General features: G+C 40.7%; 1 protein-coding gene across 7 annotated transcripts in view; it reads left to right on the top strand.

The window, feature by feature from the left end:
* Positions 1-24229, top strand: part of EPB41L4A (erythrocyte membrane protein band 4.1 like 4A) — a 365694-nt gene that overhangs the window by 112582 nt on the left and 228883 nt on the right. For all 7 annotated transcript variants that reach the window (XM_049707507.1, XM_004267456.3, XM_033423779.2 and 4 more), the window contains one exon: positions 21613-21664. In XM_049707507.1, the coding sequence (XP_049563464.1) occupies positions 21613-21664 (52 nt within the window). The remainder of the gene's footprint in view (positions 1-21612; positions 21665-24229) is intronic.

Here is a 24229-nt window from a genome sequence, read left to right as displayed (position 1 = left end):
GTGAGTCTGTTTCTGTTTTGTAGATATGTTCATTTGTGTTGTATTTTAGATTCCACATATAAGTGATATCATATGGTACTTGTCTTTCTGACTTATTTCATTTAGTATGATAATCTCTAGGTCCATCCATGTTGCTGCAAATGGCATTTTCATTCTTTTTTATGGCTGAGTAATATTCCATTATATATATATACACACATATGTGTGTATATATGTGTATGTATGTATGTGTGTGTGTGTGTGTGTGTGTGTGTGTGTATATATATATATATATATATATATATATATATACGCTGTATCTTCTTTATCCATTCATCTGTCGATGGGCATTTAGGTTGTTTCTATGTCGTGACTATTGTGAATAGTGCTGCTATGAACATAGGGGTGCATGTATCTTTTTGAATTACAGTTTTGTCTGGGTATATGCCCAGGAATGGGACTACTGGATCATATGGCACTCTATTTTTTGTTTTTTGAGGAACCTCCATACTATCTTCCATAGTGGCTACGCCAATTTACAATCCCACCAACAGTGTAGGAGGGTTCCCTTTTCTCCATATCCTCTCCAGCATTTGTTATTTGTAGACTTTTTAATGATGGCCATTCTGACTGGTATGAGGTGGTACCTCATTGTAGTTTTGATTTGCATTTCTCTAATAGTTAGCAATGATGAGCATCTTTTCATATGCCTATTGGCCATCTGTATATCTTCTTTGGAGAAATGTCTATTTAGACCTTTTGCCCATTTTTCAGTTGGGTTGTTTTTTTGTTGTTATTGTGTTGTATGAGCTGTTTGTATATTTTGGACATTAAGCTCTTGTCTGTCTCATCATTTACAAATATTTTCTCCCAGTCTGTAGGTTGTCTTTTCATTTTGTTTATGGTTTCCTTTGCTGTAGAGAAGCTTGTAAGTTTGATTAGGTTCCCCTTTGTTTATTTTTGCTTTTATTTCTGTGGCCTTGGGAGACTGACCTAAGAAAACATTGGTATGATTTATGTCAGAGAATGTTTTGCCTATGTTCTCTTCTAGGAGTTTTATGGTGTCATGTCTTATGTTTAAGTCTTTAAGCCATTTTGAGTTTATTTTTGTGTATGGTGTGAGGGTGTGTTCTAACTTCATTGATTTACATGCAGCTCTCCAACTCTCCCAACACCACTTGCTGAAGAGATTGTCTTTTCCCCATTGTATATTCTTTTTTTTTTTTTTTTTTTTTTTTTGTGGTATGCGGGCCTCTCACTGTTGTGGCCTCTCCCGTTGCGGAGCACAGGCTCCGGACGCGCAGGCTCATCAGCCATGGCTCACGGGCCCAGCCGGGCCCAGCCGCTCCGCGGCATGTGGGATCTTCCCGGACCGGGGCACGAATCCGCGTCCCCTGCATCGGCAGGCGGACTCCCAACCACTGCGCCACCAGGGAAGCCCCCCATTGTATATTCTTGTCTCCTTTGTCGAAGATTAACTATCCATAAGTGTCTGGGTTTATTTTTGGGCTCTCTATTCCGTTCCATTGATCCATGTGTCTGTTTCTGCGCCAGTACCATACTGTTTAGATTACTGTAGCTTTGTAGTATTGTCCATAATCTGGGAGGGTTATGCCTACTGCTTTGTTATTTGTCCTAAGGATTGCTTTGGCAATTCTGGGTCTTTTATGATTCCATATAAATTTTAGGATTATTTTTTCTAGTTCTGTGAAAAATGTCTCAGGTAATTTGATAGGGATCGTATTATATCTGTAGATTGCTTTGGGTAGGATGGCCATTTTAACAATATTAATTCTTCCAATTCAGGAGCATGGGATATCTTTCCGTTTCTTTGAATCACCTTCACTTTCCTTTATTAATGTTTTGTAGTTCTCAGCATGTAAGTCTTTCACCTCCTTGGTGAGGTTTATTCCTAAGTATTTTATTTCATTGTTGCAGTTTTAAAAGGGATTGTTTGTTTGCATTCCCTTTCTCATATTTCATTGCTAGTGTAAAGAAATGCAACCGATTTCTGTAGGTTAATCTTGTATCTTGCTACTTTGCTTCTAGTAGTTTTTGTGTGGAGTCTTTAGGGTTTTCTATATTTAGTATCCTGTCATCTGCATATAATGACAGTTTTACCTATTCCTTACCAATTTGAATACCTTTTATTTCTTTTTCTTGTCTGATTGCTGTAGCTAGAACTTCTAATACTATGTTGAAGAGAAGTGGTGAGAGTGGGCATCCTTGTCTTGTTCCAGATTTTAGCAGGAAGGCTTTCAGCTTTTCACTGTTGAGTATTATATTGGCTGTAGGTTTTTCATAAGTAGCTTTTAGTATGTTGAGATATGTTTCCTCTATACCCACTTTGGTAGGAGTTTTTATCATGAATATATGTTGAATTTTATCGAATGCTTTTTCTTTTCCTTTCTTTCTTTTTTTGGCTGCGTCATGTGGCATGTGGGATCTTAGTTCCCCAACCAGGGATTGAACCTGTGTCCCATGCATTGGAAGTGCAGAGTCTTAACCATTCGACCACCAGAGAAGTCCCTACTTTTTCTGCATCTGTTGATATGATCATATGGTTTCTGTCTTTTATTGATGTGGTATGTAACATTGATTTGCATATGTTGAACCATCCTCGTGACCCTGGGATGAATCCAACTTGGTTGTGGTGTTATATGTCAATTATATCTTAGTAAAACTGGGGGGAAGAGCCTTTACTATCTAAGCATCTTCAGGTATCTGGTGAAGGAATAGGGCAAAGATCAAGAAGCAGAAAGATCTTCTTCAGTAGCCCTTTGACCATCATAAACAGTGCAGCAGCCTGGGAGGACTGATAACAAAACATCAAGGGTACCTGGAAAAAAAACACAAACAAACATGGCTGGAGGCTCTTCATGAGTCCAGGGGCCTGGAAGGGAATGCCAGAGGCTCTTCATAGGGACCCCCAGCAGTGAAGCTTCTCATTTTCCTGCTGGTGATTATGTCACTCTTCCTACGTAATCTCATCTGCTCCATGGTTTAGATTACTATCTAAAAGCTCAGTTGACCCTCAAATTTGTATCACCAACCCAGACATCTCAAGGCATTATACTGTGTACAGACTCTCTGGATTCATACAACTCTATACTTGGGAGAGGTGTGTGGCATTGGGTGAGTCTTCTCATTTGTCCAGGCCTCAGTGTCCCCATTTATGAAGTGGGGATAATAATAGTACCAGCTTCAAAGGGTGGTGGTGAGGGGTAAAGGAGTCTATAAACACTCAGACTAGTGCTTTAAATGGTGTGGTCAGTGCAGTATAAGTGTTTGCTCTTATTCTGTACTTGGATATTCCTAAGGTTCCTCCAACACAACATATTCAAAACTGAAGTCATCATCTCTCCCTCCAGATGTGCTCTTTTTTTTTTTTAATGTTCTTGACAGTAGTGATTTTCCAGAATTAAAGAAAAAAAACTATGTACCTGTGTATAATTTTAGGTTGAGAATAAAAATTTTATCCTGAGTTTAAATAGATGCAAATTTTTGGTTTCTCATGAGTACCAACGTTGCAAAATCTGTCACATTACTCTTAAATGTATACTCTTAAATGCTTCTCTATATCATAGCAATTTTGGTACTCATCATCAATGTTTAAAAAGTAGACGTGAACAAGTTCTACATTAAAAGTCATTTATCTTCTTCGTATTCTACTTCATAGAATTTTCTCTTATTATATTTTTATTAATAAAATATATTTATCCATAACAATGTTTTATATAGAAATTGAAAGTTTAAAAGTTTATTTCATGAGACCTTAAGGCTTTATTATTGAGCCATAAGAATAGTTATTATTACCAAGGTTTTCAACTAAAACAGCAAAATATTATGCATTTCAATAACTCTTAAACATAAAAAGTGAACATTTATTGGAAGTGCATCTCAATGAAGTAATGGGCTGCTTCTTCTCAGTTAGTTCGTGTACCCCTGAATGATTATAATATATTCCTGGAGTGAGATAGGGCTCAGCATCAATTTTATTCCCATTTCTTGTCTTTATAAGGATGAGCACTGAGTAACCTTATCTACTAAAGGAGTTAGATTGAAAAGGAAGGAGTTTTGATAAAGGAAGATCACTTAATTCCTTGAACTCTCCTGAGTTATACGCCAAAAGAATCACATAGTGATCTGTCATCTAAAATTATTTTCAGTATTCTGTCAGGTATCTCCAAGGCTCTGTAGTCATCACCAACCCCTCTCAATCTGCTCTGAGAGCAGAGATTTCTCAGACCCCTCATTGGGTTCTCCTTCAGTTTAGTTTGAAAGCAATGAAATCAAAACCGCCTGAGTGGCGAACAATTTGTTAATCATTATAGTAATTCAGTTTCAGAATTTCTGGGAGATGTATGCAAAATGCTTTACCAAGATTTATCAAAACAATATTAATTTTGCTTTTTCTCTTTTACTTAGCAGCATCTGATGTAATCTACTTTGGTTTTAAAGGATTAGGAAAAGTAAAAATTGTTAATTTTAATGAACATTTGCCAGTACATGATTTTTGGTAAAATGCTTTTATCTATAGTTATGTACTTTATATTTTTATCAGAATTGTGGAGCTGTAGATTTAGTTAATCCAGTTTATGGAAAATGTCCAACATATTACTTTGGCAAAGCCAGTTACTATCAAGCCACTGAGCTAAACCAGTGTACATTCTGTCATTTGTCAATTTAAATAAAAATGTTAACATGTATTCTGTGACGAGTACTTCACTTTGGAATTTGATTTCTGAGATGGGTAGACAGGTAAGGCACAGTGTTTTGTCACTTAGATGAGATAGACTTACTAGGGCTTTGGTTTGTTTTATTCTGTGGGACTCTTCCTCATGAGCTAGGCATATTTTTATATATTTTGATAGTAGCTGGACGATGGAAGTTGCAAGATCATTAAACAAACTCCCTTTGCTGCCTTGTTCTATAATATACCTGAATTCCAAACAACCCAGCCAAGGACCAACATACCATGTTTCTTTCATTTTGCTTAGTCCTCACCAGAAAGACGTGTAAGGTAGGGAAAGAGAAAGCCCTGTTCTTCTGGTTTAGGGTGTTTTATTTAAGGCAACTTTGCTGACACTGGTATTTAAAAATGTTTCTATCTTTCTGCTCGGGAATTTTCTACATCCTGGGGCAGAGCACCCTAGAGTTTAAAAGGGTGAGAGGTGCCTTCCTGCTGTAAATGAGAAAAGAGGGTTGTGAAAGGAGAGGGAAGAGGGGAGAGCTGGCAGGACCTCTCATCAGGTCTGTGCTCACGTAGATCAGGTCTAGAAAGAGTATGTGTGTTAAGAGGGTAAATCCTGAGAGTTCTCATCACAAAGGAGAACCATTTGTTTCTTTTCTTCTCATTGTGTGTATATGAGAAGATGGATGTTAGCTGAACCTATTGTGGTCATCATTTCACAATATAGGTAAATTATACCATTGTGCTGAATGCCTTAAACTTACACAGTGATGCCAATTATTTCTCAATAAAAGTGCGAAGAAAAATGTATATGGAAGTTGAGAATCTGGGAATTAAGTCCCTTAAAACTATCTGTTGTCTTTGTACCCTTTAGGAAGTCCTCATGGTTGCATCCCTGAGGTGCCTGCCCCTCTGTCTGAATACCTTAGTGAATGCCTCCACTCACGCTAGGGTGTCATCCTTAACTCTACTGTCTCTCCTTCTCAGAACTAACCCGTCACCAAGTCCTGTCAGTTCTACTCCTTAATAACTAGCATGACTTGTGTGATTCATCACCCAACCCAGGGTACTTTTGAGAGTGAAAAGGGTCATGTAACTAAGCTAGGACAGCAGTTGTCAGCAGGACTTATGGTTACCTCTTAACCTCCCAGCCATGAATCCTGGTTGAGGTGCTTCCTGGTGGCTCAGTGGTTAAGAATCCGCCTGCCAATGCATGGGACTCGGGTTCAAGCCCTGGTCTCAGAAGATCCCACATGCCGTGGAGCAACTAAGCCCGAGCACCACAACTACTGAGCCTGTGCTCTAGAGCCCGTGAGCCACAACTACTGAGCCCACGAGCTGCAACTACTGAAGCCCACGTGCCTAGAGCCTGTGCTCCACAACAAGAGAAGCCACCACAATGAGAAGCCCGCGCACTGCAACGAAGAGTAGCCCCCGCTCGACGCAACTAAAGAAAGCCCGTGTGCAACGAAGACCTAATGCAGCCACAAATAAATACATAAATTTATTAAAAAAAAAAAAAATCCAGCACGGGAGCCTGGATTTCTGCAAAAGCTTTCCGACTGGTCTTCCTGTCTTTGCTCTTGCTCCCTCCCATGTTTTGCCCCCTGCAGTTGCGGTTTTCTTTCAGAAAGACTACTTTAAGGATGTCTCCTCTGTGGCTTCAGATTCTTTAATGGGTCCCAAAGGGAAAATTCAGGAATTCCTTAACAAGGATTACAAGGTCCTTCAAGAAATGTGGCCCTTGGTTGCTCTAGGGCTTTTCTTGCATGGTAATTCTTCAGTCCCCCACCAATCATCCTCCCCCCAAACCCACACTGCAGGTACATGAAAGCTACACTCAACTACCTGCAGCTCCTTACCTGAACTGTAGTGTCTCCGTGATGTACCTGCTGCTTCCCCGGCCTGAATACCCTCCTCGTCTTCCGCGCCTCATTTTTACCTGTTGATCCTGCTCTTCCTTACCACCTGATTGAGCAGTCTCTGATATTAGTCTCCTCCTGAAGCTTTCTCTCACCCCACAAGTGCCCTAGGCTAACCCCTGTCCACACACTGCAAGTCCCACATTGTGTTTTTCTCTTAAATAATATGCCCCACTTGATTGGAAACTCCTTGAGGGGAGGGGGGAGGGCTTATGTCCTGTTTCTCACTCTGTTACCACCTCTGCCACTGCCAACTAAGTGATCTCTCACCTAGACAAATGGCAGGCCAGAGAGAGGTCAGGCCTTGACAAGAATGCTTCTGCCTTGCCTTTCTGTGTCTGTTTGCTGCCTCCTTTCCCTGCTGTTCTTTGAATTTATTGCTTTGGTTCTCTTAAGAAAGACCTCTGCTGCTGTTTATTTTAACCAGCCTTCGGAGATATCTATATCTATATAGGTATGTGTGTATTTATTTTTTTTTAAGCTTTACTGAGATGTTAGGAAGTTACGTTGGAAGTATCTGGAATTGCAAGAAATTGCAGATACATGCTATCCTTAGCGTGCTGGCAGCTACGGGGTGCTGTTGAGAGTACTCCTCTCTAGTAAGAGGTAGTGTAGTGTGTGGTAGAAGGAAGTGTATGAGGATTTGCGTTCAGGTAATGACACCGGCGGCTGTATGGTTGTGGGTCCCGTGGTTTTTAAAAATTTGTTCATAATAAACTATTCTCAATAAAACAGGTTTTCGTCTTTCTCTATAGCTGTTGAACAGTTTCTATTAAGAAAGGAAGTGATGGTGCTTTTCTGGAGCCGGTTTCCATTCAGAGTGGGTCTGATCTCTTCTGAGCCCAGTCATGTGCTGCATAGTGAGAATTCAGGAGCTGGCCTGCTGGAAAGAACCCCAGGAAGTGCTGAGAGAGGAGCCTGTCCACCTGCCAGCTGCTCCTGCTTTCCTCCCTGCTCTAGCCCTTAGGGAGAAGCAGAGCTTGCTCTGATTGTTTGTTGTGTGTGTTGATTTTGCCATGGTTTCAAAAATGCTTTTGAAGGACCTAGATTTGTCTAGAGTTGGCTCCATGGTATATCTTGAACCTAACCCTCTTGTAGTTCTTTTTTTCCTCTTCCTTTTACTTCAGATAGTTGATAATAATGGGCACAAATGTGTCTTCCATGGGTCATGTATAATAAAATATTTTACCCTGCAGCTTTCATAAACTTGTCTTCCAGCTTTAGTGAGTTGAGGCACTGAATTCTATATTTCTTCGTTAATGGCACCAGTGTCTTTTTCTTTTTTTGTAAACCAAAAAATAGATTAAAAGGAGAAACACTTGGACATGATAAAGTTACAAAATACTTTAAAACAAAACTATCTGGAATGGTACAAACTTCCCTGTATATACATATCCACATATATTTGCATATATAACAAAATATGCAGGTATGCTAAGTGTTCTTGTCAATAAAACAGGTTTTCTGTGACCAGTTTCTGTGACCCATACCTGCTTAGCTGTATAAGTGCATGAGAAGAATATTGCTGATGTCCTTACCATGAAGATTTTATTAGATTTTCCTTCTACCTGGTTAACTCAGAATGAGCTATACAGGATGGAATTTCAGACAGTTGATTGGCTAATGGAAAAGCAGCAGTTTTAGAGTTAATGATTCTAGACATTTTCCTGATTATCATAGGAAACTAGGTTTTTTTTTTTTTAATCTAGTGTTTTGATACAAACCTCTGATACGTTGACCTTGATTTAACCTTATTCTGAATCTTAAGCGGAGTTTCTTCATGAATATAAAAAGAGATTTGATTGGGATGTTCCAGAAGCATACTGATAAAGTGCATTATTTTCTATATTATTTTCTCTAGAATTTCATAAAATATCAAATATATTGCATGTGCTAAAAGCTAAGATGACTAGTTTGTCTATTTTTGTGTGACCTGTTCTAGTGGGAGAGATGCTTCAGGAATTGCTCAGAGTTGGGCAGGTACTTTTTAGGGCGACAGAGGCAAGACTTACTTTCTCTTTTGGACTGTGAATTTTCAAAGTAGCTTTTTGAGTTAATGAAAGTAGGCCCTTTAAAAGCTGACGATATATAGGAGCTTAATTTTTTCTTGCCCTGATGCTCACCACTTTTTGGGGGTTGCAGGATATTTTATAGAGAATATTCACTTAGGAAACTTCTTGTTTACAGTGTGATATCCTTCCTCTCATCAGTGCCCCCGACCTGGAACTGTGAAGAGATAAGAGCATTTGCTATTTCTCATCTCCGCTGAGTCATGGAGCGAATACTTATTGGGTAACCACTGTGTCTCAGCAACTAGGGTGCAGTGGTCGGCAAGAGACAAGGTCCCTGGCCTTAAGGAGTTTATATTCTAGGGAGAGACAGATCGTAAATATGTTTTCAAATATCATGTAGTGATGAGTGCTTTGAAAATAATATAAGATGTGCCAGAGTGACTGGGAGGCTCCTTCTGTTGAGTGGTCAGAAACAGCCTCTCTGCGATGACATTTAAACTGAGACTTGAACGGCAAGAAGGGAGGGGCATGGCAGGCAGAAGGAACAGCTTGTTCAGTGGCCTAAGGCAGAGACAAATATGAAGTGTTCGAGAACTGAAAAAAAGACCAGTGGTGCTAATAGTAGTGAGAAGGAGGGTGACAAAGTGACTGGCAGGCAGGGTCTATATTACAGAGTGCCCAGCAGCCTATGGTAGGCTGGGTATATGGGAATCTATTGAAAGTTGAAGCTAAGAAGTGATGGGACCTGATTGAGGAGCTGGATTTTGGGAGTGGGGAGTCAGGTGAAGCTTGAACAGGTGAAGCTTCATACGCCCAGTGGACATCCAGGTGGAGATGTTAGGCTAGTAGTTGGGCTTCTGAGAGGTTAGAGTCACATTTGGGAGTCCCTAGGTTTTTAGAGTCATGAGACTTTAAGGTTTTTAAGGTTATTTAGGGAGAAATAGACTATAAATGCAGAGAAGAGGGGCAGGGCTGCCATGTACATCTTTACCCACCGTGTAATTCGGGCCTCTGGAGTTAGGCACAACTGTGTGTAGTGGTGCTGAATAGGAGCTCCAGGTCCTGTTTACTGCATAACCCCTTGGGTTGGCTTGGCTTCTCTGTGACAAATTACATGGTTACTTAAAGCCATGTTTACATTCAGTTAGTAGAACAGAGTTTAAAAACAAACTCTAGTTTAACCACCTGTGTATTATTTCAGTTACTACAGTTTCAGAGCATGGCAGATTTAAGATCATATTTCAAGATGAAAATGATTCCATAGTCTAAACCATGATGGCTCACTTATCTAGATGTTAGAAATGTGTAGGTAGCAACTTCAGTTATCAAAAATATAGACAAAACTTCTTGAAGAAGAGCTAAAGTCTCTTGAGCAGCACAAAATTGATATCTTAAAGTTCACTCACAGCATTCAGGACTTTTCTCATAGAATCTGTCATCCTTAAGACATGTTTGTTTTTATTGTTAAGAAGAAATCCAGGGACTTCCCTGGTGGCGCAGTGGTTAAGACTCCATGCTCCCAATGCAGGGGACCCGGGTTCGATCCCTGCTCAGGGAACTAGATCCCACAAGCATGCCGCAACTGAGACCCAGTGCAACCAAATAAATAAAAAAGAAGAAGAAATCCAAACTCATTTGTGATTAAATACACTGGCCCCTGAGAGATTACGACAGCCTGTTAGATGCAATTGTAGAGCAGCCTCACTGGAGATAGTTGTGGCTTGGCAGGAAGGCATGTCCAAGGGATGATCTGTGGGCTTCTAGGAGATAGAATAGTTGGTCCCTATAATCCAACATGGTTCTATTAACAACCAAAAAACCAACTCATGTCTGACCTCTTTATTTGTGATAAAACTACTATATTTAGAATTCAGAAAGATATACAGAAAAGTTGATATATTTGTGGATTAAATGAAAAAATGATGGTTAAATTGAAAGATAGTTTAGTTGGTTAAGCCTTAAGCAGAGAGAACTGATTTTTGAATTATATCAACTTAGAAGGAAGTCTCTAGGTATGTTCCAGGGCTTACAATATTGATATCAGGACCTGGGATGAAGCTATGGAGGGCTAGGGCATGCTCACCAGGTTCACAGATGATTTAAGCACAGGAGGAAAAGCAGGCATGTTGTGTGCAAGAGTGAGAAATCAAAGAGATCTTGATGAATTGGCACATGTTCCTGTTAATCATGGCTGTATAACAAGCCACCTCAAAATTTAGTGACTTAAGACAACTCCGGGAATTCCCTGGCAGTCCAGTGGTTAGGACTCCGTGCTTTCACTGCCAAGGGTGTGGGTTCAGTCCCTGGTTGGGGAACTAAGAATCCCACAAGTCATGTAGTGCAGCCAAAAAAAAAAAAAAGGCAACTCTACTCATAAACCTGTGGTGAGGACAGGGCTTGGCAGGGACAGCTCAGCTCTGCATCACTTAGTCTCAGCTGGAGAGGCTCAAAGGCTGGAGGCTGAAGTTATCTGAAATCTCAGCCATGTGTCTGGTGGTTGGTGTTGGCACTGGCTTGGGCTTGGCTGGTGGTAGAACACCTACATCTAGACTTTACATGTTGTTGCTTGCCTTCCTCACAGGGTAGAGTTTGGGTTCCCAGGGCAGGCATCCAGAGGAAGGGAGGGAGGGAGGGAGGGAGGGGAAAAAGCAGTATCACCTTTTATGACTAAGCTCAGAAGTCAGAGAGTATTACTTTTGCTGTATTCTACTGATTTGAGGTGAAGAGAAGGCCAGCCTGCATTTAAAGGGAAGAGAGATTAGATTATCCCGTTTGATGGGAGGAGTGTCAACTAAATTTGCACACATGTTTCAAAACATGAGAGTCTATTTTCCAGACAAAAATTATTTCTCTTCCTCCTACATATAAAATGCACCTATCCCTCCCAAGGCCTTCGCAAATCTCATTTATTATGACATTGGACTCAGACTTAAGGTCCAAGAGCCCGTCAAGGCAGACTCTTTGGGTATTGTTCTTCAAGTTCAATCCCTTGAATATAGTTCCTCTTGATCTGAAGACCTGTGAATTAAGAGGGTAAGAAATATATATCCACATACCCCACCACCATTCAGCATATAGTGATGGGACACACATGGGATAGGATAAGTGGTATAAAAGTTGCATTTAGAATGAGGGAAAACAGGAGGCACATAGCAATCACTAGTCCATAACAGTTCTGAAATCTAGCTAGGCACATGTAGCCATTTCTTTGATTAGAGCTTGGTCTTACTTCTTGTGACAGTTGGCTCTGCCCTCTGGGCTTTGGTTCTGTTCTCTGAGTTTTCCTTCCCTTTCTATAAAAGTAATGTATGTTTGCAGCTGAGTAGTATTTTCAGTCTGCTTTTTGCCTGATGAAGATTGGGGTCCAAAGACCTCTTTTCAGTGTGTAGGATCTCTGTCCTTTCAACTCTAGCTGATATAATTCCTTTTTAAAAAAAAAAAATTATTGGGGCTTCCCTGGTGGCGCAGTGGTTGAGAGTCCGCCTGCCAATGCAGGGGACACAGGCTCATGCCCCAGTCTGGGAAGATCCCACATGCCGCGGAGCGGCTGGGCCCGTGAGCCATGGCCGTTGAGCCTGCGCGTCTGGAGCCTGTGCTCTGCAACGGCAGAGGCCACAACAGTTGTGGCAGAGGCCACAACAGTGAGAGGCCCACGTACCGCAAAAAAATAAATAAATAGAAATAAAATTATTTATTATTTTTGGCTGCATCAGTTCTTAGTTGTGGCACTCGTGATCTTTTGTTGCGGCACACAGGATTCTCTCTAGTTGTGGCATGTGGGCTCAGTAGTTGTGGCGTGTGGGCTCTGTAATTGTGGCGTGTGGGCTCAGTAGTTGCAGTGTGTGGGCTTAGTTGCCCCACAGCATGTGGGATCTTAGTTCCCGGATCAGAGATCGAACCCGCATCTCTGCATTGGAAGGCGGATTCTTAACCACTGGACCACCAGGGAAGTCCCCTGATAGAATTTCTTCAAAGAACTTTGTGGATTTCTTGTGAATCAATTTATAATCAGCTTTATTAGACAAAGGCAACACTGACAAATCGCTTTGAAATAAGCTCTTCTATACCTTAGATTCCTTGTAAAACTTTTGGGAAACAATGTCCTTAAGATTCTTAGAGGACCTTTTCTTAGTTTATGAGGCATCATATTAGATCTTTTGAAGACTTAATAAAGTTTTACAGTTACATTCATAATTTCCTGGCAGCACTCTGGATTCAGTCTTTGCCCAGGAGCCATTTCTTAATTGTAGCATCATTTGCCTTCTGATAAGTCTAGGGGTGAGAGAATTTTATTTCAAGCCTAGTAAGTCCTGGATCCTTTATATTTCACAGTTTGTTTTCAGCTTCTCTCTTTCCTTTTAGATTTCATTGTCGGGGGCAAGTCAATCAGCAGTTTCCCCAGTCCACCTGGAAATCTTATCTGGATCATCTAGTTCATTAGGTGCATCTTTTATTTTCCATGTTGCCCCAGGCAACAGCACTGCTAAACTTTCCGCCTGAAGAGTCAGGTCTTCTTTCTTCCTGCTTCCAACAGCTTTCTCTTCGCTTTCCTTTAGGCCCCCTTGAAGGCCCTGCGCCTTCCACTAACAGTCTCCTTAAGGTCCTTCCTGCTGCCTCATTCTCAAAACACACAATGGAGAGTGAAGGGGAGTAGGGCCAGATCATATATGGCCTTATAGACCATCATAAGGACTTTGGATTTTAGTTGAGTAAGAAGGGAAACCACTGGAGGATGTTGAGAAGGAGAATAAACTGATCTGATCTACATTTTAAAGCATTCCTTTAAATGCAGAGAAGAAGGGATACCATTAATGGAGTTGTTTAAGAAATCCAGGTGAATGGTGATGACGGCTTGGACCTGGGAGTGGTAAGAATTTGACAGATCCTATTTATATTTTTAACATAAGCCAACAGGATTTGCAGATTGATAGAAGAGACAGATGATAAAGAGGCATTGACTGGAGCCAATGGAAGAGTTTTGTACCGTTTACTGAGATGGTGAAGACTGCAGGAGAACAGGTTTTTCTGGGAGGGAGTAGAATCATCATTTCCTCTTTGAACATGGAAACTTTAAGATTCTAATAGGCATCTTAGTGGAGATGTCAAGTAGGCAGTTGGCTTCAGGGGGCAATTCTGGTCTGGCCATACATTTGGGAGTTGTCATGTATAGATGTCATTTAAAGCCAGGAGCCTGGTTGTAAGATGTGAGCCCAGGGCAATCCAGCCTTTCCTGGTTAGGAGACAGTGAACAATCAGCAAAGGAGATTGTGAAGATGTGGCCAAAAAGGTAGGAGGAAAGGACAGAGGGAGTGGTGTACTACAGACCACATGACAAAGGTATTTCAAGACAGTGGGTGAAGACTCTTCACCTGTCGTTAGATTTAACAACTATTGGAGGTCATTGTAGTAGGAGCTAGAGTGGGTTCTAAAGTGGACTGAAGAGGGGGTGAGAGGCCTTAGCCCTTGGATAAGAAATTATGATCACATTTGGGAAAAATAAATAATGAAGACTAGAGAACAGTTCACATAGCAGATTTATTCCACTTGAGTGAAGGCATAGTGAGAGAGTGGAGATGGTATGTATTTTGGATACAGGCATATTTGAGTTTGAATCTCTGCTTCCCAGTTGGCCCATTGTGGAACTTTGGGCCATCATTCTATCTCCATCTATAAAATGGGGATAAAAGTACTTTTTTTAAAAGGTTGTCAAAAGGATGATGTGAAAAAATAATATGCAAAACATCTAGTACAATGCCTGGCACAAAATAGGTGTGCTAGACATATAAAATACCATTGTTTTCATTTTTGTTTTTTTCAAACTACAAATTAGAGTTTTCCATGACCCTTATTTTCTTCTCTGGGTATTATTGGTGTGCTAGAGCAAATAATGATGTTAACCCATAACTGAGACTGTCTAGTCCACCCCAGTACACTTTTAGTCTTCCTTTTGGCTTGGTTGTATACTTGGCCAGTGGTATTAGGATTAGAGGAAAGGGTACTGACCCATTGTCAGGAGACTTGAATGATGCCCTGACTCATTGGCAATATGACCTTGAACACATCACTAGGCCTTTCAGAGACTTAAATACCCCATCTGTAAATAGGGACTCATAATCTAAGCTCTATACTCTATCTGTTTTTTTGAAGTCTTCTCTAACCTGAAACTACTCCCCAAATTACCACCATACATGAAATTCCCAACACTCCCCATATGGCATTTTATAATTTAGAAAATGATTTCATATTCATCGACTCATAACAAGCCCTATCAACTAATTTATCTGCCCAGTACTGTGATGTGAGGAAAAATCAAACTTCTGTTCTACTTGAACCTTTTCAATTGAACCAATTAAACGAGATAACAAATCCAGAAATGGGCTTAGAATAGTTCCAGACATATAGTGAGGCCAGTAAAGGCAAGCTACAGTTGTTAAATCTCAAAGTAAATTCTAAGTTTTTTGATTCATGGGCCATGTCTTATATCTCGCCATGTCTTTGCATCTGTGCACATCCCAAAGTAGATAGGACATTGCTGGGTATAGAAGGGATGCATCCAATAAATCAATACTGACCAAATGAAAAAAAAAAAAAAAAAAAGAGGGAGTGAGAGGAAGTAGACTATAGAATTTTTTTCCCAGAGATTTGACTTAAAGTACAGAAGTAAAATGGGCAGATATAGGGATCAAAAAGGTGTGTGTGTGTGTGTGTGTGTGTGTGTGTGTGTGTGTGTGTGTGTGTGTTTAATATGGGAGAAATAAAAGCATGTATTCAGCCAGGAATGATTCTGTGGAAAGGGAAACTTTGATGGTGCAGGGAAGAGAGCGGAAAATTGCTGGAACCAAATTCCTGAATAGATGGGAAGGGATGGGCTTAAGTGGAGCGTGGGCATTCATCCACAGTAAAAAGACAGAGAGAAGACAGGACGCCAGCGCAGATGCAGGCAGGTTGGTAGATGCTGTGAGAATGCATACATGTTCTCTCCTCATGGCTTCAGTCTTCTAAGTGAGATAAGCAAGATCATCAGCTGAGAGCAAGAAAGGGGGAGGAGAAAGTGTGAAGGAGTTATCCAGGCAGGTGAAAGAATAAAATATTGTAGGATTCTGGGTGGTACCAAGGGTTCCCTTGGGTTACTGATAATGACTTTAAAGTGAGCCCATCTGTGATTGTACAATTTGAGTCTCCAGTCATGGTCAGCCTCTCAGGTTTTGGCATGGAGAAGGCAGAGAGTTGGCGGGTGTTTTTTTCAGTGCATATCTTGGAGGGAACTGACGACAACTGCGAGTGAACGAAGATAATGGATTGTGAGCAAAGTGAGGACATGGGTTGGGGCAGGGAGGAGAGGTGGTGAAAAGGTAGTAGGATCTCTGACTTGTGTATCCTGGTGGAATCAGAATATTAACAGGGGTGAGCTGGGAAAAGAGGAGTTGGTAGTGAGTTGAATGTACAAATCTTGAAATTGAGATTGTGCATTCCTATTAGGACAATATTCTTGAGAATGGCTTGGTTTGAATATAAGATGGAAGGGGCTTCCGTTCCTTGGACCTGCTGTTCTGTATTTTGGGGCAAGTTGTTTAATCAGTGGTTCAGTTTCCTCATTTGTCAAGTGGTAATTATAGTAGTTCCTAATTCATCGAGTTATTAAGAGGACTAAATGAGTGAATGAGTGTAAAGTCTTCAACAGTGCCTGGCACATGGTAAGCATTTAATAAGCATTAGCTGTTACTGTTGTTACTTCTCTAGGTCTTAGGTGGTGCCAGGGTCCATGTGAAAGAACTGAGGAATAGTCCCTGGGGCCAGTGACACTTCTTGAGGAGCCAGATGGCCCAACAGTAATTAATTGGAATCCACTTTTGTTGAAAACATGGGGCCCAGTTACCACCCCCACCCCCACACACTTCCTTCAGTGATGGCCTCATGGCAAGCCCTGGTTTCTGTCCCTGCTGTGAGTTAGCTCTGTGACGGTGGTTTTACCTGAGGTACTAAGGCTTCTGTGATTGATACCAAGGAGCAAATTAAAACCACGTCCTGTGAATGTTGCTTAGAGGGCCTGAGATGTGTCTATACAGGGGCACTGGAAAATGGGTGTGGGCAAAGCACAAATAGCTATCACCACAGTCCTGGATTTCTGGGAACCTATGTGCAAATTATGTCAAGTCCTAGAACTCTGCAGGAATGAGCTGTAGTATCCTTTTTTGAGATCTTTTTGGCTCCATTGTCACTTATAGATTGTCAACTTTTCATACTCCCTTAGATCAAGAAGTTATTTTGTTATATTGATGAAGACTGTGTGCTTTTAAAGTCTTTTTTTTTTGATCTAGAGGAGACATTATTAAATATCATTGTGGTATTCTTAAATTCTCCAAAGGTGAGTCAGAATTATATTCAGTGTTAAATAAGATGCAGCAAAGCTCTTTTTATTTGATGCTGTCCATGCTTTATATAAGATGTTTTAGGGCTTATTCTACTATTAGAGCTCTAGGAGACTCCAAAAGAACAGTTGACAAATGGAAGGTTGGACCCTGAATTTAATACATATCTTTTGAATATTAGGATATTGGTTTACTGGACAGCATTAGAGTTTTAAAATCTAATTTTGAGACTGTTACCTAGGAAATTGATGAAATCGAGACATGATCAGCCAGGGTGGATAAAAGACGCCCAGGGCATTTAACCAAGACTGTCAGAGAGTAAGAAGGAACTTGTGCCCATCTGTCATTTCTCTTCGGGTTGCATAAATGCCATTATTAAGATTGACAGGACTGAAGAGGTAAGGCCCCCTAACTACTGGACTCCTGCACCCTGGCAAAGAGTCATTGCCAAGGAGGACTTGTCATCTTGACTCCTTAGTGATTGGGTATTGGGGTTACAGTTTGTTAACATTCTCCTGTGTTAGGAAACCCACTGTAGAAATCAGGACGAGAGAGCAGGGTCTGTTTTGGTTAATTGTTACCTTATCTTCCTGCAAAATAGGATCTAATTCAGCTTGTGGGGATATACAGAACTATAGGATGTAAGTTTGAAATAGAGAGAGAGGAGATGGGGGACAGGAAGGGGGCAAGATGAAAAGATTTTCCTAGAGACTGAACAGCTTGAATGTTGAGAGATGATGAGAGAGATGGGGCTGTCTCTCCTCCTGACTGTCTAGGTAGCAAGCGCAGTTCAGGAAAGCTGTTCTGTAGCCCAGCACCACAGTGACCACTGCTCAGCTCTCTGCGTCTCTCTTTCCCCCAACCCAGGACAGATGGGAAGACTGAATGGGACATTGCTTCTGGAAGTCCTTCAGGTCTTCTTTTTCTGGAAGTCCTTCAGGAACAATGATTTCTTAGCAGCACAGTTACTAGTTATCGGGTAGCACTGATTTCAGGAAGTCCTCAGCTATAAAGGACTTGGAGTATTATGTTCTATGTTGTTACTTAAAAATGGATCCATTAGCTTTAAGAGCAGTGGAGCTGTTAGATATCATTCTTATAAAAACTTAGGGCTGTGTTCTCCATTTCTATTTTGGGAAAGTTTTTTTATTTGCGAGCATGCTGTTCAAAGGTTTTCTCTTCAATGATGCCTTCCTGTACTTACCCTGAAGAGCTCATTTTCTTTCTACATCACCTTTTTATCTCATATGTATTCATCTTATACACATGATCATCTCACCACATTATATTTCAACTCTATGTGTCTGGTAAACTGTGGGTGCCCCACGGTTAGGGAAAAGTTTCAGTCATTTGTGTTTTCCTACACTCCCCAAGACAAGATCTGACATGACATATAAAGAATATATGTAGTGGGTATTCCACAAATGTTAAGTGAATGAACGGTATCACAGTTTTAGAGCCTACATCCATTCTGGATATAGGTGAATATTCTGAACGTGGACCCTAAAACTGAAGCTGGGATGCTGTGTTCATTGGCAAATTCTGTGCCCTTTTTTCTCCCTGGTGACGGAGCAGCTGCCTGATGTGTTTCATGGTGATCACACATGTGCTGTGTTTGATCGCTTGTTGATAATGTGTGGTGACAAGTGTCATCATGGGATGGCTGCTTTGGTTCCAAGGCCATTTCTTTCCTTTGGTTGAGCGTAAGTGGGTTTTACATTTTAAATGCTAGCTTATGGAACCTGGTGGCTCGTGTTTTATTATGTACGTTCTGGGGCATTTATCATTGTCTGACCTCTGTAACCCCTGGTTTCCATTTAGATCAAATGCAGTGCGTGCGCGGCAAGCGCTGGATTGATATTTAGCGTATCTAATGTGCAGTGAGCAGCCTCTGGCTGAGTCTTGACGCTTCCTTTTTTGCTGCAAAATTGTAATTTCTAACTCGTCTCAGAAACTTCATTATACTTTTTCACCTCACAAATCTGATTGCTCTCAAGGAAAGATTTATTTTAAAAGTGTACAGACTATCATTAGGTGAAAAATTTTAAGAGATTAACCAGTCTTTTCCATTACATTTTGTTTAAAGTTTCCTTCTTGTTTTCTTTACTTGGCTTTTTAATGACTGGAAATCATTCTGGAGGGGAAAACAGACAGACAATGATTTGGTTTGAGGAAAATGTTTGTAAAGTTTGTTTTGGGGGGAGATGATGACGTTAAAAGGGGACTCTCTTGCAATTTCTGTCTTTTACTAGTTTCAAGATGAGATTAGACAGAGGAGGAAGACCAGAGGCCTCTTCCCTCCCCTCCTTTCTTGCCCCAAGCACTTAGTGCAGTGTAAGGCCTAGTATTATGTGTGCCTTGACATCTGGAGAAAACTGGGAAGGCCTCTCATGGCCCAACTCCAAGTCTCCTCCCAAAAGTGCTCTTGTGGGTAGGGTCTCCTCCCCAAATAACCCTCCAGGACCCCAGCCAGCTGACATCTTGATTTTGGCCTTGGGAAACCTAGAGCAAAGAAACCAACTCATCTGCAGACCTTGGAGTTAATAAATGGGTGGTGTTGTAAGCCTCTACATTTGTGATAACTTGTTATGGCAGCAATAGAAACCTGATGCAAGTGTTTATGGTTGAGTGTGTTTTCCTTGGTTTTATCTTACTTGAAAAATCCAGGGATAGTCAAACCGTTTTGTTTAACATGAATTGCAAGAAACAGTCCACCCACCTAATGTTTCCATTTTGTGGGAAGCAGCCATAGCTTTATATACCTAGAGGAAAGGGTCTGCTCTGTGTCCAACACACAGCTGAGCATTTGAATTGATTTTACTTGATTTGAATGAATCAGTGTTTCCCTGGGAGCCATTTATTTTAACACCAAAGCCACATCTTTAGCCATTGTGGGCTTCAAAAGCAGTTCACTGATTATGGCCTCTTCTTCAAATGTATCTTTTTTACTTTAAAAGTGAGTGTTTCTAGACCTTCAAAAATTGAGACGTGATAAGGAGCGGAATAATGAACATTGTGTCATAAGTTGCTACCCGTTTATATTGGTTACCTTTTGAAAAAGTTGGAAAATCTGAAACTGCTCTAGAAGTGGCAAATAGTGAAGATGATGTGTACATGAATAGAGTTAAGCATTGTAATAAAATCTTACAATAAAATGATTATGACATTCATTTAGGATGAATGATTTTTATATGTAATTAGGAATAAAAGGTAAGGGGATTATGTAAAATATTATAATTACTATTTATAATTACTGCTACTGTTATATAGCAGAGCAAGCATTTCTGCCCTTAGTGGAGGGGCAGGGAAAGGGAAGCTGGGCAGGAAGGTTCTCTTAGACTCCTTTTGTGGCTTGTGATTCTTGACCCAGTGTGGTCAGGAGAGTGTGAATGATTCCACCAGGACAAACACAAGAGTGCTAGGAATGAAGTGGCTCAAGGTGGACCAGCTCCTACCGCCCTGCTATGAGAATTGTCCTTCTTCATCCGGGAACATGAGAACATGGAAACTGGTTAGCTCAGCCCTTGGAATCTCCAGCATTTGGCCAGAACAGCAGGGTAAAGTTTCCACCTTGCCCACCACCCCTGACTTTCCAGGCAGTGGGATCCCTTCGACTGTGTGCTTCTATGGGAGCCCCGGGTGTCCCCTTTGTACTTGGTTTGCTTCTCCCCTGCGCTTCCTCCACATGAAGATGAGGCAGAAGGCTTGTTTCTTTTTCTTTCAGTGATTTTATTTCACAAAGGTGAGATTTAAAGGAAGGCCTCTCCACAGAGCCCCCAATTCTCCCATCACTGTCTAAAGTTCTATTCATCAAAAATTAATTTGAATTAATAAGCAAGTACCTTAGACTGGCTAATGGTGCTTATTAAGAATGACCATCACACCTTAATAATAATCATCACTAGCGTGTGTTGCGTGCTTAGTGTGAGCCAGGGGCTATTCTGAAGACTTTGCATGACTTAGTTGATTTAACCCTCCTAGCAAGCCTACGAAGAAGGTTCAGAGAGAGAGGTCCAGTAACTGGTTCCAAGTTACATGGTGATAATGAGGGGAGAGCCAGGACAGAATCCAGACCGGTCTGCTCTGGGACTCGAACCCTCAGTCACTGTGCTGAGCCACCTCTCCTGGATTACTTAATGAGGATGTGATTTGATTTGGTTGCTTTCTTCCTTACATCTAGCAGCAATACCTGTAAGGGATGGGACTGGACATGAAAAGAGTAAAGACATTTTAGGGGTAGACATGTCTGTAGGGGAATTGTTATAGGGACTCTGGAAAGAGATTGGGGGGCATTCTCTGCAGCCGTTGTTTTCCCACCAGAGGCGGTAAGAAGCTCACTCACTAGCATCTTGATATTACTGATCTTATAACCAGTATGAGAATTCAACTAAGAACCCAGCATGGGCTCTCTCCTGTTTCTCTTCTCTGCTTCTCTCCAAACGCTGACATTTTTCTTTTCTTTTAATGTCCTAGCAGCAGAAAACTCTTATGTAAGTTTATGTGTATATATCATAAATGAAATGTCTTACTTATGATTTAAATGTTATTTAAAAAAATAACACTTTCCAAATACTCTTGAAGCGAAGGCCAATGAAAAGCAACTAATTTCTGTAATTACCCTTTTCTTCCTCACACAGTATTGGCTGGATCCTGCGAAAACCCTAGCTGAACACAAAGAACTGATCAACAGTAGGTATTTGATTTTAACTTTGTTCAAATTTGAAAATAATATAATGTCCATGATTAGATGGGTGCAGAAATAGGCTTTAATACTACGTAGGTGAATATTAGCACTTGAGTGCCAGAATATGGAGATGGGTGTTTGTACGTCACCAGGTCTCTGCAAACTCTGTTAGATTTGTGTAGATAAAGACTCTGAGTGGATCTGAGTATTGAATTTGGATTTTGTGTGCACCTGGCCTGGACTTTTGTCTGTGACTTTTCCACTGTCTTTAAAATTTCACCTTCAGACAGAAAAGGCAGAGAGGCACTGGTTTGAAAAAGAGGTGGACATTCAACCTTTTAAAGTGCTTGGGTTTCTTGGGTTAAGGAGTGGTCTTGCCCTTCACATTATTCAGTTGGCTGAGTTGGTAATTAAGGAGTGCCCTCGTAACCTGAAAGATTGCTGTGGCTTCAGAAAGGACCCATCTGTTTTGGTTTTAATTTTATCAATGTGCATCTTACTAGGTGACTCAGAGTCTAATTAAGGTTATATTCATTAAGGTTAATTTCCATAACCCAAGTTTTTATTTATAAATGTGCATGTGCACACACACTTGCAGCCCTTAAGTATGCAGAAGAGTAGTTATTTTTAAATCGTCTTTATTAAAATTATGGTAAAATATCGGTATATAACATAAGGTGTACCACTTTGACCACTTGGGGGTGTACAATTCAGCAACGTTAAGTACATTCACATTGTTATGCAACCATTACCACTGTCCATCTCCAAAATGTTTGCCATCTTCCCAAACTGAAACTGTATCATTAGACCATTTTGTTTTAATGTACAAATTATTGCTAATAAGATCTAGTGGATTCTTCTGGCCTCTCTTACCCCCATTCTGAGTCTGTACTTCCCATGTGTATTGGCTCACTCCCTGTGGTAAAATGGGTCCCATGATGCTTTACGGACCCCAAGGGCAGGAACCGAGCTGTGCCTCAGAAAGGAACTGGGAGCTAAGAACTGCAGAACGAACAGTCAGGGACTCAGTGAGTACTGTTTCTCTGAACATCAGCATCATTTTTGTTTCTGTCTGTGGCCTGGCTCTCTTTAAGCCTCCTCAGTTTCCAAGTTACAGCTCTAGCCACAGGCAGAAGTGCACTGACTGTCTCTGAATTGCAATTCCGAATTCTAGGGCGGGTGTCGGACCAGCCCAGTTTGAGTCAGTAGCTCACTTCAGTCCCGTCAGCTATGTCTAGGCTTTTTGCAAGGTCAGTGCAAACATAGCCGCTAGGGGCCAGCATTCTGGATGGGAGTGGGCAACAGATTTCAAAGATGGGGCTGGAGGTCTCAAAATATATACCTTAGACATCATCAAGTTCTGCCTACTCAGCCTACACAGGAGTAAATCCTAATCAGAAACAGCTTATGACCTGCCACGGATGAGACGCTGCTTGACAGCGGAGGGATGACTGAAGTCCTGACCTTCTGACTTCTAATACCACGTGCTTCCTGAGTGAGCAAACTGCCCACTAAAGGCTGAGGAGAAGCAGGAGGTTCATGTGATTAGATGTGAATGCAGAAAACTTCCAAGAGGTATCCTCGTGTGAATGGTAGGCACTCCAGTTTAACAAGTCTCATCCCTTGGGATCTAGGAATCTGCACTTTTCCAAAATATTCAGGTATAATAATAAATACAGTAACTATCTGTCTTGTCCATTTGAACCACTTATTTTATTACCAGTTCAACTAGAAAAATGATACAGATGAACCAGTTTGCAGGGCAGAAAGAGAGACACAGATGTAGAGAACAAACGTATGGACATCAAGCGGGGAAAGCGGCGGGGGCGCGTGGTGGTGAGGGTGGTGGTGTGATGAATTGGGCGATTGGGATTGACATGTATACACTGATGTGTATAAAATGGATGACTAATAAGAACCTGCTGTATAAAAAAATAAAAAAAATACCAGTCCAACAATTTCAGGAATTGTTATTTTAAAACAAATGCAAAGGTTTTTTTATAAGAAAAAAGTTGAGATTTCTACCCAAATGATGAAGAAAAATAGAAATTATTTTATTTAAGGTGTATTATTCAAGTGTTCCTAAGAGCATTTGAAGTATCTATTTCATTACATGGCATGAAATATTATGTTTAATATCTATAATCTGTAATGCAATTACTTTCTCATCCTAAATAAATGTCATCCTATTAAAAATTTGACGTACAGGAAGAATAAAACACTGATATTACAATTGAAGAAAAGTTATGTAAGTGAATAATGCATAATTTTTTATCTCATAAGATAGTTTGATAATTAATGAGGGAGAATGGCTCTCACATCTCCAGCAGATAAGTCAGAAGGAATATCTGTAAAAATGACAGAATATTTGCAAGTCGTCAGGATTCTCATAGGTGCATTATGATTTAGTTATCCTGAGCTAATGGGAGACTATTATCATTAAAGGCCTTGAAATTAGTCTTCACAAAAGGTAGATTAGAGGATTCCCAGTTTCTGGCTTCTATTTTGCTAGAGTAAAACAACATTAACTTACTTTACATAAGGATTTCTTAAAGGTAGACTCTGTGGAA

Source organism: Orcinus orca, chromosome 3, assembly GCF_937001465.1.
Source record: "Orcinus orca chromosome 3, mOrcOrc1.1, whole genome shotgun sequence".
NCBI classification, from domain to species: Eukaryota; Metazoa; Chordata; class Mammalia; order Artiodactyla; family Delphinidae; genus Orcinus; species Orcinus orca.
This window is presented reverse-complemented; position numbering and strand designations above follow the sequence as displayed.